The sequence below is a fragment of the Onychostruthus taczanowskii genome, unplaced genomic scaffold, assembly GCF_017590055.1.
Source record: "Onychostruthus taczanowskii isolate IOZ18803 unplaced genomic scaffold, ASM1759005v1 scaffold35, whole genome shotgun sequence".
Taxonomy (NCBI): domain Eukaryota; kingdom Metazoa; phylum Chordata; class Aves; order Passeriformes; family Passeridae; genus Onychostruthus; species Onychostruthus taczanowskii.
Window position 1 is genome coordinate 2,107,644 of NW_024500905.1, and position 13,030 is coordinate 2,120,673.

The 13,030-nt window shown below is 39.6% G+C and overlaps 1 protein-coding gene across 1 annotated transcript in view; it reads right to left on the reverse strand.

Moving 5' to 3' along the window:
- TPH2 (tryptophan hydroxylase 2) overlaps positions 1-13,030 on the reverse strand; it is a 51,022-nt gene that overhangs the window by 35,348 nt on the left and 2,644 nt on the right. Inside the window, exons 2-6 of the mRNA XM_041411293.1 lie at positions 12,246-12,398; positions 9,798-9,981; positions 9,589-9,689; positions 6,677-6,744; positions 464-660 (exon numbers count right to left, since the gene is read on the reverse strand). Coding sequence (XP_041267227.1) covers positions 464-660; positions 6,677-6,744; positions 9,589-9,689; positions 9,798-9,981; positions 12,246-12,398 — 703 coding nt within the window. The remainder of the gene's footprint in view (positions 1-463; positions 661-6,676; positions 6,745-9,588; positions 9,690-9,797; positions 9,982-12,245; positions 12,399-13,030) is intronic.

Genomic DNA, 13,030 nt, shown 5'->3' on the forward strand with positions numbered 1-13,030 from the left:
AGCTTCATGAGGTCTCGAGCACTCAGGAAAACTTCATATATTCATCAGGCTACACAACAGCGTGCCAAACCTGCCCTCCTCTTTAAATTCAGTTCTCTTGGCATTTGATGCCTCCTTTTCCTGCCTGGACATTTGGGGGATGCTCAGTACGGTTACCAGAAGTCCCCATCTGTGGCTAACTCAGGTTTTCCTTTTCTCCCTGCACAAGATAACATCATGCTTTACATGTTCAGCTAATTCATTTCTCTCCATTTCATACTTGCAAATGTCTACATAAAACTCTCTTGACTCCAAAAACTCTCTGCCACAGAGAACACCAAAACTAGAATGATACTTCAAGCTAAACTGAAGGCCACTGACAGTGCTCTGAGTCTTTTCACTCAAAGTGCTTTGTACTCCATACTAACAAAAAAGAGTGTTTTCATGAAACCATATCTATTGATAAACCAAATATGAATGTTACCTTTAAGAAAAGTAGAAACATCTTCCAACTGAGGCACATTATCTTCTCTGTATCCACAGTACTTGCTCAGCAGAGGAAAGTTTTTCAAATACTCACGACAAGCATGGGTGGGATAGAGTTTACTGAGTTCCCTAAATACCACCCCCCAAGTTTTAACTTCTTCAGCTGTGTACTCCACTCTGGGAATGGGTTGACCACTATTGGAAAAAAAAATACAAAATACATCTGAATACAACCAGATTGTAGATAGTGACATTTCCACAAAAAGTATTATTTAAATAAAGGCAAATGAGACTATTAAAAATATTTGAACTATTTTTAATTGACTGCTTGATACATCTTCCTTAGAATTATCTCTTGATGCTATGATGTACATATTCTATCATTTCCTTAAGAATTGTGTTTCTTACTAAGCAGCCTCATTGCTTCTAAATGTTTGTACATATCACAGTAGAAAGATGGATTTCTTATACACCATGTTCCTATACCAGACTGATATTTCTCCACTTACTGCCACTGGTACCTTTGCAAGTGGATGACTGAAGATCCTGATTCAGTCTAACATGTAGATTGAGACCTTCAGCAGACTGTACTCTCTATCCATTCTTTAAAATACATAATACTCATACACCATCAAATGCTGGGTCAAGATTAGGCAGCTACATAGATGCTTAGAAATGTATGGATCCAATGAAAAAATGTGTATTTATTGTTTGGACAGTTGCTTACGTATGCAGATATGTTTGGAACCCTGAATTCATGCAGGACTATACTAGGAGGAAGCTCATCTCAGAACCAGCAGCCCAGCCTAAGCCTTTAAATATATCTCTCCTTTTGTTTTATTTCTGCCTTGTTCTTCTGCCCCCTCCTGCTTGCACAGATGTACAGACATTGGAAAGTAGGAGCCTTCCAGGATACCTGCAAATCTGTTTCTGACATCCAAGATTTCCCTTGAGTAGGTACAGTTAATTCAAAACTGACTGACAATGTGAACATTGCTAAGAGATCCCTCCAACTTGCACTGCCTTGTATTTAGCTGTAAGGAATTTCCCATGGCCATGGGCCATCATCGCATGTCATTATAACATTTCAAGGGGCAATTAATGTTCCTCTGGAATTAATATTCACAATCTAGCATGCGTAATCTCTGCAATCTGCCTTCTCCTCAGGCATCTTCTGCCGCCCTGTAAGGACGTACAGATTGGCAAAGGGATTCACAGCATCCTCCTCCACTCCATCAGTCCTTATCTCTCGCTCTCCTGCCACAGGGCTGGCAACGTGGGCACTCCAGCCCAGTGCTGCAGCTTCCCCAGTACCACAGACAGCAGCTGAACAGGCATGTCAGGCACAGGCAGCTCCACTGCAGCAGGAGAAGCGCAGTGCTGGCCTTTTGCTGGTGGCTGCTGCTCAATTCATAATCTTGTCTCCACTGTATGAGGTAACAAGGAATAAGCCCTCATGTCACATTTGATTGCTGCTATGCAGTCCCTACATGCACAAGAGAGGATCATCTGCCCTACATTCATTGTGGTTGTCCCCTCATCTTTATTGAAAACTTACCATTTAATCCCCTTGCCTTTCATGATATCAAAGGATTTTGATCCATGGCAGTTATCTGTCAGTCAAAAACAACTTTGTATGAGGTGCTCGTACTTGGTAGGGACTGCTGAATATCCAATACATGCACTAGTTCCCTGTCAGCCACTTTTGCAGACATGACAAGAATTGCAACACGTTTAGTGAAGTATTTCTCATCCACAGAAGCTGCACTGGGTCCGTGCCCATCCTGCAGTGGGAGACAGTCCTTCAGGTCTAGTATCTGTCTACCCCCTTAACAATTCATTATCCTTAAGCTGCATGCCAACTCATGAAAAACATAGCATAGCTATTCTGAATTGTACTGTACATGACAGATACAAGCAGGTTGCTACTCCATGCATTTGCTTTTGCTGGAATACCCAGCCCCATCACTTCTCCTTAGGCCTGACCTCTACTATGGACACTACCAGGATGGGTTAGCACTGGCACATCAAGGAGGAAAATATCTTTTACCAGTGGAAAACTCCATGTTTCCACTGGTAATGTTTCTATTTAATCTGTCACTAGAAAATCATAAACACAATCAAGGATCTGAAGCTTGCTCACTGCTCACTAAAAGGTTTATAACTTAGTTATTGTTCCAATTAATTCATTAGTACTGAAGTAAGGTTCACTGAACATTAATTCCTTAATAGGTTTCGTGCCTAGGAGAGCTGATCTTATTTCCAGCTGATCATGATACTGCTTTCTTTAAAGAGAGAATCAAGGCAGCCAGACTTGTGGCAGGATCTGTGCTGATCTTCCCTCAGCTCTGCAAACCTCATATTTCTTACCTTCTTATTTCAACATGCAAGACCCACCTTACACTCAAATATTTCAATAAATCATGGAAATCACCAGTCTGCATAGCCAGTTTTCTTGTGGTTAAGATGACTCTACAAACTAACCTAATCTGAATTTTTATTTTTCCTTATTAAAATAGGGTCTTTCCATTTTGCCATGGTCACGAGCTATCAACTCATATTATTAATTCCCTCTTAAACATCGTATGTTTCCTACAGATTTAATTTTCGCAACACTTTTTCAAACCCTAATCAGTCTCAAAGGACTAATTAGCAAGATTAACGCATTTTCACTCTCTTTAGGATAGAAGCTAAGTGAAGGAGGGAGGAAGATTTTTTTTATGGCTTTTTTGGTCCATTTATTTCACACAGCTGATCTTCACTGCTGTGCTCTATTAACATGTCTTTTCCTTTAACAGCCAGCTCCAGCAAATACCTGCTCCTTCAAGTTCACTTGGTAATATTATTCTCTCTCTTCATTACAGACACCACTTTATGTTCAAGCAAAGCAAAGCATCTACCACTACAGAACAGTAGCAATTCACAAAGGAAATGCTGATCTGGGATTTTCAACTCAACTTTTTATGGAGCCAATTCCTTGCAGCTAGATCTCTGGGTTTTTTTTAACGAAACAAATGTGGGTTGTTGGTTTCTTTCACAATGGAAAACGAAAAGCAGAAACACATCAAGTCTCAGTAAGTGATTAGGAAAGTCACTTGCATGGAAGACACTGAGACGTGTATCCCCAAGGAAGGCAGCCCTTGTAAAAGAGCTGTTCTTTTTGTGGAAATAAGTAAATAGTCATTAGACAGCAGAAGAGAGTGACGAGACTTTGATGTAGTGTCAAGACACCTGTAGTAACTCTCAGCTCCACAGCATGGGTAGCAGAAACAGCCCAGCTGTAGCAGCACAGCATTCCCTGAGCTGATTTGCCTTTCCTCAGCATGGCTTGGGCTGTGCTGCAACAGGCTACTGAGGATGTCTCCCTGGGCTGTCTCTCCATGGATACCCAGAGACAGACTGGCTGTACTGACCAGTAGATACAACATGTCCCTGGGGGTAAGGATAACCAGTGCAGGAGACCTGAAGTATCAATGGGATTTTGACACATGTTAGATAACTGCCCTAAGCACTGGTCTCCCAGTTTTTCTGGTGCCTGGCTAAAAGCAATTGAAGCCTCTTCTTTTCCTTCTGCTTATAATAATAGGACAAGTTTGCAATCTTTTAAAGGTTTGAAAAGATGACTGGAATGAAGAAGTACATTTAGAAGTTTTGCTGAAGTACAAGATGTGGTCCTCAAATAACCTTTGGTTTGGATTGTGTAATTTTTGTAATGTGCCTGCAAAAATGTTCTTAAGCCTTCAAAATCTAAAGAAGGAAAAGGTTTTCCTTTCCTTGATTTGTTTTATTTTCTGGAAATAGGCAGGATTACTTTCTGTTATTTTGCAAAAAGGTGTTTCTCTTCTGGTTTCAGGGTGGAAAAAAAGGCCACACTTGGAAGCAAAAGACCTAACTACTGCTTAGTAAGCCAGCTGCATCACCTTTCCAGCACTTAGGCAGCTGAGAGGGAGAAGGAAGGAAGATCTTACCAGCAAGTTAGCAGCTGTGAAATGCACAGCACTACTGCCACCATCATGGATAAATGGAGAACTATCCCACTTACTGAAAGAGCCTAAGAGCACACACAGCCTGCCCTATCCACAGGTATCCACTTGACATTTCACACTGCAGTAAATGACAAGAAGCACTGACTTCACTGCAAGCATTAGACTAAAAGAAAGATAATAAATCAATCAGCTTTAAACAAACATTCTAACGAAAAACCTATCTCAATTTACATTTGAAAGCTGGCTAAACTCAGGGCTTACCTGGGCAGCCTAGAAAACTCCTCTACTAATAAACACCTGCCCCAGCAGGCATCAGCTCAGTGTGCGGGATGGATGTCATGAGCACCCAGCTAAACAGATACAACTGTGAGCAGAAAGAAAGGGGAAAAAACACTAGCACCTACATGTGTGTAAGACTGGTAATAGCTTAATGACTGCCTTGGGACAACAGTAAAGGAAAAATATAATCAGAATTATATGGTCAAAACAAACTTAAACCATCTGTCCCCCCTGCCTCCTGCAGGCTGTATAATAGCCTCATACTGAAAAACATTCTGAAATTCAGTTTTGACTTGATTCCTGATAGGATGTACATCCTATAAATGGAAAAAAAATTTGCACGTTTGATATTCTTAAACCACATAGGTAGAAATCTCAAAGGAGAAAAAATGAAAAACCTGAAGAAGTGTAGAGAAGAAAATGGAAAAGAACATGAAATTAATATGTTCTTTCCCTTGAGAACGAGGGTTTAAACCTGTTGTAAATAAAACCTAGAGCAGGATTAGAACTAGTTGAGTGCTTCTGTGACAAGAAAATTGCAACACAGTAGGTGTTTGTAGGTAGAACAGCAAGTTTCCTAACTTCCAGAGACTGTAGCAAATTGAAAATACCGATTTGAAATGGGGAAAAAAAACAGAATGAGAAAACACTTTCAGTGTACTTGTGTGCAGCCAGCAGCTTCTCTAACTACATAGAAATGCACTGACTAAATTCTAAGAAATTTAGAGCTGTATTAGCAAAACCAATAAATGGCATTCTGCAGCATCCAGTAGAATCAGAGAATGATACAATTGTTAAGGTTGCAAAAGACTTCTAAGATTACCAATTCAACTGTTAAACCAACACTGCTATGTTCACCACTAAACCTTGTCTCAAAGTGACACATCCAAAGACCTCTTGAACACTTCCAGGGTGGTGATCCCACCACTTCCCTGGGCAGCCTACTGCCTGACCAGCCTTTCAATAAAAAAATTTCATAATATCCAGTCTAAACCTTGTGCAGCTTGATGCTATTTCCTCTCATCCCGTCACTTGTTATCCGAGAGAAGAAGCCAACCCCCACCTCACACAACCTCCTTGCAGGCAGTTGTAGAGAGTAATCAGGTCTTCCTTGAGCCTCCTTTTCTCCAGGCTAAACAACCACAGCTCCCTCAGCCACTCCTCATCAGACGTGAATTCCAGCCCCTTCACCATCTCTATAGCCATTCTCTGGACACGCTCCTGCACCTCAATGTCCTTCTTACAGTGAGGGGCTCAAAACTAGACACAGGACTTGAGGTGTGGTCACACCAGTGCTGAGTACATGGGGAGAATCACTGCCCTGGTCCTGCTGAACCAGGGCATTTCTGATCAAGGCCAGGATGCCATTGGCCTTCTTGGCCCCCTGGGTACACTGCTGGCTCATAGTCAGATGCTGCTGACCAGCACCTCCTGATCCTTTTGCACTGAGCAGCTTTCCAGCCAATTTTCTCCCAGCCTGAAAAACTGCAGGTTGTTGAGACCAAAGTGCAGCACCTAGCACCTGCTTTGTTGAACCCCATGTGATTGGCTTCAGCACAGCATAGTATGTGTCAAAAGAAAATAATAGTTTTGGGGTTTAGTGAGCTCTTGCAACTATGTAGGGACGCTAGATATGTGTGATTCAGCAGTGCATCAGTTTGTCAGTAAGGCATGCAAATATCTGTAAAATATTTTCCAAAGTTTAGGCAGCTGTGAATAAAATGCTAAAAGAGAGAGTGTTTGCTTTTCAAATGCTTCACTTGCCTGTAGCTGTATCAAAATTGTAACGGGATTCCAAGCATCAGGTTTGTAATTTATAGCCTACACTAAACTAGTCAAAGTTTAAAGGATGACTTTGTGTACTGTTAAACTTCATCCTACAGAGTTAAGTAGAGCATGAATTCTAACTAGTCAGCAGCACAGTGAAGAATTATGCCAGTACTTACTATTTATAGCTCATGGCAACATCCACAAAGTACTTTCTTCTCTGTCGATAGACATTGTCTTTAAATCCCTTAAGCAAGGAAGAAGAGAGTAATTTACAATAAGGACATAAAATTAGCTGTAAGAATTATAAATCATTGAAGTGTTTCTTTAGTACTTAGTTGCATTGTATTTTGATTTACACTCTCTACTGGACTGCAATAGAAAATAAGGATTTTTCTTTGCTTTTTTTTTTTCTTTTTTTTCTTTTTTTTTCTTTTTTTTCTTCACCAGAGTTCCACAGGAGTTCTTTCAAGAAAGCTTGGTGCATAAGCACAGTCATTCAACCAAGATGCTGAAAAGTGAAACTTTTTTCCTGTCATTTCATCTCACTCATGTTTTTCTTGATCTGAACTGAGATCTACACACAGGTGCATAGCACAATAATCTACCTGTTCTTTATACATCTTTCTTCACTAGAATCAAACATCTAAAGATCATATGCAATTCATTTTGAAGATAGTTTTTTCAGCAGTTGCCATCTTAACCAACACATTAAGAACTGAACCATCAGGCTCCAGCTGATGTTTGAGTTACAAAGGAAGGGCTCTACCTCGTGGGCTACAGTAGGCTCACACCTTTTCCACTTTAAGAGCAAAAGAGTTGTATAACACATATATGCTGGCCAGTTACAGCTCTTTGAGATATTCAAAATTAGAACAGATCTCTTCTATATCTACAAAATATAAAGATACTTCAGGTTTGGACTACCAGAAGAGTAAACTACTTTCAAAGTAGAACTGCCAACCTCTTGAAGATAAAAAAAGGTTAAAGAGTTATCTATGTTACCCAGTTAGTAGCCCAGAAAGTGCATTTAAGATTCCCCCTGAAAATTAAAATGCTGAAAATTAAAATGTCTTTTTTCCTTAGTGCTCACACAGACATGCAAAACACTGAAACAAATTAAATTATAACATTTCTTGATTTGAGATACTTGTATGAGCTTCCATAAAACTCAGGAGACATTTTACTGTCCCATAACCAAAGCTGTGCTGCTGGGGCAGAGTATGGGAGGATTTCACAGGACTACAGAAAGCCTTCAAATCTCCACTCCTACATAGAAAAGCTTCTTTGACTTGCAAAAAGTTGCTGTAATCTGGGGGAGCCTCCTTGTCTCCTTAATACCTATTGAGGCAAATGTTGAGTTACTCAGCTGGAGACAATTCACTTTGGAAAGTGATGGAAAACAGCACAGGGGACTTAAAAACCTGTCAAGTGTAATGAAACTGAGACTGAAATCATAAACCATTATGGAGTGGGTTAAGGCTAAGCTGTTGAAGTGGTGCTATCCTTACAGGTTCTGTAATAGGATAATTCTCTTTAGTTCTCTGGCACATACCTGCCACTGCTAAGGAACAGGGCAGACAACTGGACTAGCCTTTCAAAGGCCAGTCACAGATTTAAGGGTGCTTACCCAAATTCTAAGATCTAGCAGGCTGCATAGGCTAACAAATGGTGTGTAAATTGTAAGAGTCCTCCCAAGTGTAAAATATATACTCATATAATGCAAATGTCTTTTTTTTGTTTTCTGTAAAACTGAAGGCAAATTTTCAGCAGAGCGCTCAAGTATTTAATAAAGGTATCAGCTCAGAACATAAAACAGTATCTAATGGCCTGTCAGAGCCATAAATTCAAATCTGGAATGAGCTGTCTCTACAACCTCTGTTTGAACCAAATTACGGTAAATGGTTGAAGATAATCAACAGGCTTTTCCTTTCAGAGAAAATGTGAATTAAATCCCTGTTTGTCATCAAAAAGTAAATGGCAGAAACCAGGATTCAGGAATGTGCTCCCTGACTATGGGCCCTCAGTATGGGAAGGGCTCCCACATGATACAGGAGGCTGAGAACTAAGCAAGGTGATGATGATGATGATCGTGGCTGGTATGTGTGCAGATGACACCAGAGACAGTGGGGCTGCCATGGATCTTTGTGATGGTGTCCATCTGGCTTGTGTGCACAAGGGTGGGAATCGTGCCTGAGCCCCCACCACGGCACAAAATGTGCGCAACAAAAACCAAAGGAAACTACCATCTACAGCTAGAATTTAATCTGATTCTATTACAAGACAGTCTTATGGTCAGATATCTTAGTTCACTGCCTACTTCCTTTCAGCTGCAAATTTCTGACAGTACCAGTTTAATCCAGCTTATTTTAGGAATCAATGTAACTATCTACCACCAGTATCTCTGAGTCAAGTGATTCAGAGGTAGAAACTTGGATTTATAGAAAGGGAAATTATTTTAACACAAATGCCTGCAATAGTCTGCCATGAAAGACTTGGAGGTTAAGCATTTATAACCATTAGCAAAAAGAAATAAAACAATAACAAACCCCTTTTTTCTGTCTTTTGCATTGAGCATTTGATGCTACTACAGATACCACTTGTGCATGCAGGCTTGTCTCCTGCCACCAGAGTCAGGAGATTTTGAGAAACAATGAGAGACACATTCCCATTTGCTGCATTCACCAAAACCAGGGACATGTTTCTCTGTTTTATCTTGTAATTACCTCCTGAGTGCAAAATAATGCCTTCAGAATTATTTCTTCTCTGACACCTATTGACAATAGCAATTCTTACCCAAGAGCTACTTCTGGCAGAACTGAAGGTCATATTGAAACTTTCTATCAACCAATTACATTTTATTTTGAAGTGCAAGCAGTACAAAAGGGGATATACTTGCTAAAAAATGAATAAGTTTAGTGGAGGACCTGAATTTTGTGTATCTTTCTACAGAAAAGGAAAATGAATTCACTGAAACTACCAAAGAGAAACGAGTCCTCATCTTCTGAAAACAATCATCAGCCAATAGGCTTTTTATTGGACTGGCAAATAACCCAACAAATCATCTATAGGACAATTTTGTTACACTTACGGGGTGATCAGCATCCAGCTCAGATCCATACATCAAAACTCTCTGAGAGCATTTGTCTAACTCAGAGATCTTCCTGGGGAACCAAGGGACACAGTCGAGATCTGTAGGAGACAGAATGCAAATTTAATGCACTGGAGTGTAAGATCATGGAGATACCTGTGCAAAACATCTGTCAGTGTCTAAACCAAGGGATACAAAAACAGCCTTGCCTTCTTCATCAGTCCAGATGTTTTCCGGTGGATTGAGAGATACTATATTAGTTTGAAACTTGAGCAACTGGATCAGTTCATTAAATTCTTTCTTACTGCAGTCACAGTCCACAAAAATTTCCACCTCTGAATTCCTTCTCTTTGATTTTCGTGATTCAATATGAACCATACTCACATGTTTTTCCTGTGGAAAGATGAAATAATAGATGAAATATAGACATACATAGACAAGCAATACTGGTGGCACATTCCTCAGGAAAGTTTTTCCAGTTATTAAAAGGCCTTTTTATTGAAAGTAATTAAAAGCCTTTTTATTGAAAGTACTCCCTTTTTCTATTTACAGGATTAGTTAGTGACACACACTAAATACTCAGGACAAAAAAAACTTACATGGAAAGTAAAAACAAAATTATTATTTTTAATTAAGAAAGCCAAGTAACTATTTCATTTTATCTACAAAAACAATCTCTTACAGAGGACAGTATAACACTTTTTTTAATTTAATGCAATTTTATATTTATCTTTGCTATAAATATTAAATTCTAATGCAATTTCAATTGGAAATTTTCATCATAATAATGTTAATTTAAATACAATTCAGTGTGCTTCTTTAAACAGATGTTATTAAACATACTACTTGATGTACCTTACTACATGAGGAAGAAAATATTTTTATGAGAATAAACACGTATCAATCCTTACCTATCTACTGTGCAATTATCAATAACATGAAGTGTTAGTAGCAATATAATTAAAATCTAACTCAATTTATTCTCTATTTCAATGTCCCCATCAAACAAATCATGCAACAAACATCACAGTGTAAATACTTCTATCATGAAAATTTTCTCATGCTAGAACTTTCTCATGGGTCTCTCTCCCACAACTACTGGTCTGCCAAGGGTATCATACAGAGACAGATAACCATAATGTGTTGTGGCTGATCTGATCTAGAGTGACAGCCTTGCTTCAAAACAGGAGGTTGGATTAGATGCTGTTCTCAACTAAGAGACTGACCTCCTATGGACTCTGCTTTTCCTTTTTCTTGCTAGACAGAAACTATCTGTTACTTTTCACAACTATTCTTGCACTTACTTAATGAAGCCAAGAAAACATTTGTTGACTTCCAAATGGAAAGAAACTCATCTCTGTATTTCCAATTGTCCGCTGTATTTTACATAAATGTCCATTTCAGGTGGAGGTGTCCTCTGGCAGAGCCAACCATCAGTGTCTGTTTTTACACCTCTGGATATACAGGCATAGTTCTTTCACTGGCATGCTCCATAAATGTGTATACAGTGTAGCAACCCAATCGCATAACAAATTCAATTTTGTCTTCCCTAGGTTAAGTTGAGAACAAAACCCTGCACTCCTTCCTGCAGTACTCAAATCTGTTAAGTAACTACATGGATGCGGGTGGATATCCCTGCTACATTCTCCAGACACGTTTTAAGACATCAGAGTGAGTGAGTTCTATTCCCAAGAAGGGGTAGCAGATGTTTAAATTCAGAATTTCAGGTATGAACCCATACCAGCATTTTAGCCAGAGCTGCACTTGGACACTTAACCCTTAAAGAACAGCTGCATTGAAAACACAACTCCTACTGCAACTTCTGTTCACTCACTTAGGTTTCCCCTCTTTTTGTCAAACACCCTGCTTCCTGGCAGGCTCCCTCCTGTGGGTCTAACTCACCTCTTTTTCTTGGCTGGAGAATCTGTGCGTCTAACCTACACCAGCCTTGGGAATCTGTTCCCAGAGCCAGCTACTATGAGTGAGGGCTGGTAACACCCAGTGATCCCACACTTAGATGCCTCTGATGGTTTGGCCTGAGAGGCAGGCTCCAAGCCACCTCCTAATTTTGTCTTTGCTGCACACACTGAACAACTTAAGACTTTTATCATGCTGCTTTAATGACCCTCAGACATGTCTCCAAGCATTCTGACCAGGAGTCTCTCTGACAAGCACTGATTGCACGGAGATCTATGTGGGAACCAATACCTCACAATTTACATCCCAGTTAGACACGTAAAACCCTGACCCTGCAAACACTTAAAGTTGTCTCTAATTTCAAGACCATCAAGGTTACCACCAACATCACCTGATTGTGTTAGATTCCAAACTGCTCTCTGAAAGTGTCTCCTTTGATTGTGGCCTGCACAGACAACCTCAAATCTAATTTACAGTGTTGAGAATCACATCAGAAACCTAAAGTGAACCATGTGAACATCAGCATCACTGTCAAATTTTATTTCAGAAAACCCTTCACAGGCTCAAAATGCTTTGTTCAATGGTCCATAAAATTTTAAGATACTTTTATTCCGTTCTGCAGAGCGAGTGTAGCTGCACTCTATTCCTCTTGCCACGGTCCATTAGATTGATATCAACAAAGAGCCTGACCTCAGTAGCCGTCCTCAGTCCAGCCAGCATAAATGATTTGTAAGTGTTACCTGGAAGAGTCTGAGAGCTTTCACCAATCCACCAACTTCATTCTTCAAGGAAAATACCACAGCTGTCTTTCCACCTTCAGATGCAGATTCATTTTTCCCATTTCCCTTATTCCCTTTCTTGTCTTCATTTTTCCCAGAACTCGATCTGTTTAGCTACAAACAGATAAAAAACACGATCATCTCAGATGAAAACAGGCAAGAAAAATTTCCCGCAAGAGAAATTTTTGTTTGAAAATAGCTGAACAGAACTCATCCTAGCTTAATTTGAAAGAAAAGGTCATGTGTTTACTTGAAATCAGAATCACACGTTAAAGGCAGCTGCTAGAGAAGATTGTGTAAGAGGCTGTACAAAAAAGATTTTACAAGCCTAAGGAAAAGCATAAATAGGATACATATATGATGGCATTATTTGGGCAATGCTATCATTAGAAGTAAATGTGGAGCAAATGGAGACAGTCTAAATTACTGGTAAAACCCGCAGATCAGTTACTGAAACCTGAATATTGCTGCAAAATCACAGGGATGCTATCCTAACCTGCACCAGTCAATTCATGAAGATGTGCACTGGTCTGTATTTTTCTATTGACCATTGTTACATTTAAAGCCAAAACTTTATGTTCTCTGTTGTAGTACAGTTATTGTTATCACGTAATGCAATTTTTCCTGAGAAAACAAAACCTCTGTTGATTATACAAACCATAACAGAAATGCTTAGACTGCAACATAGACTACCAAGTTGGAAGTGACCTCAAGGATTATCTGGTCCAACTTTTCTTGGCAAAAGC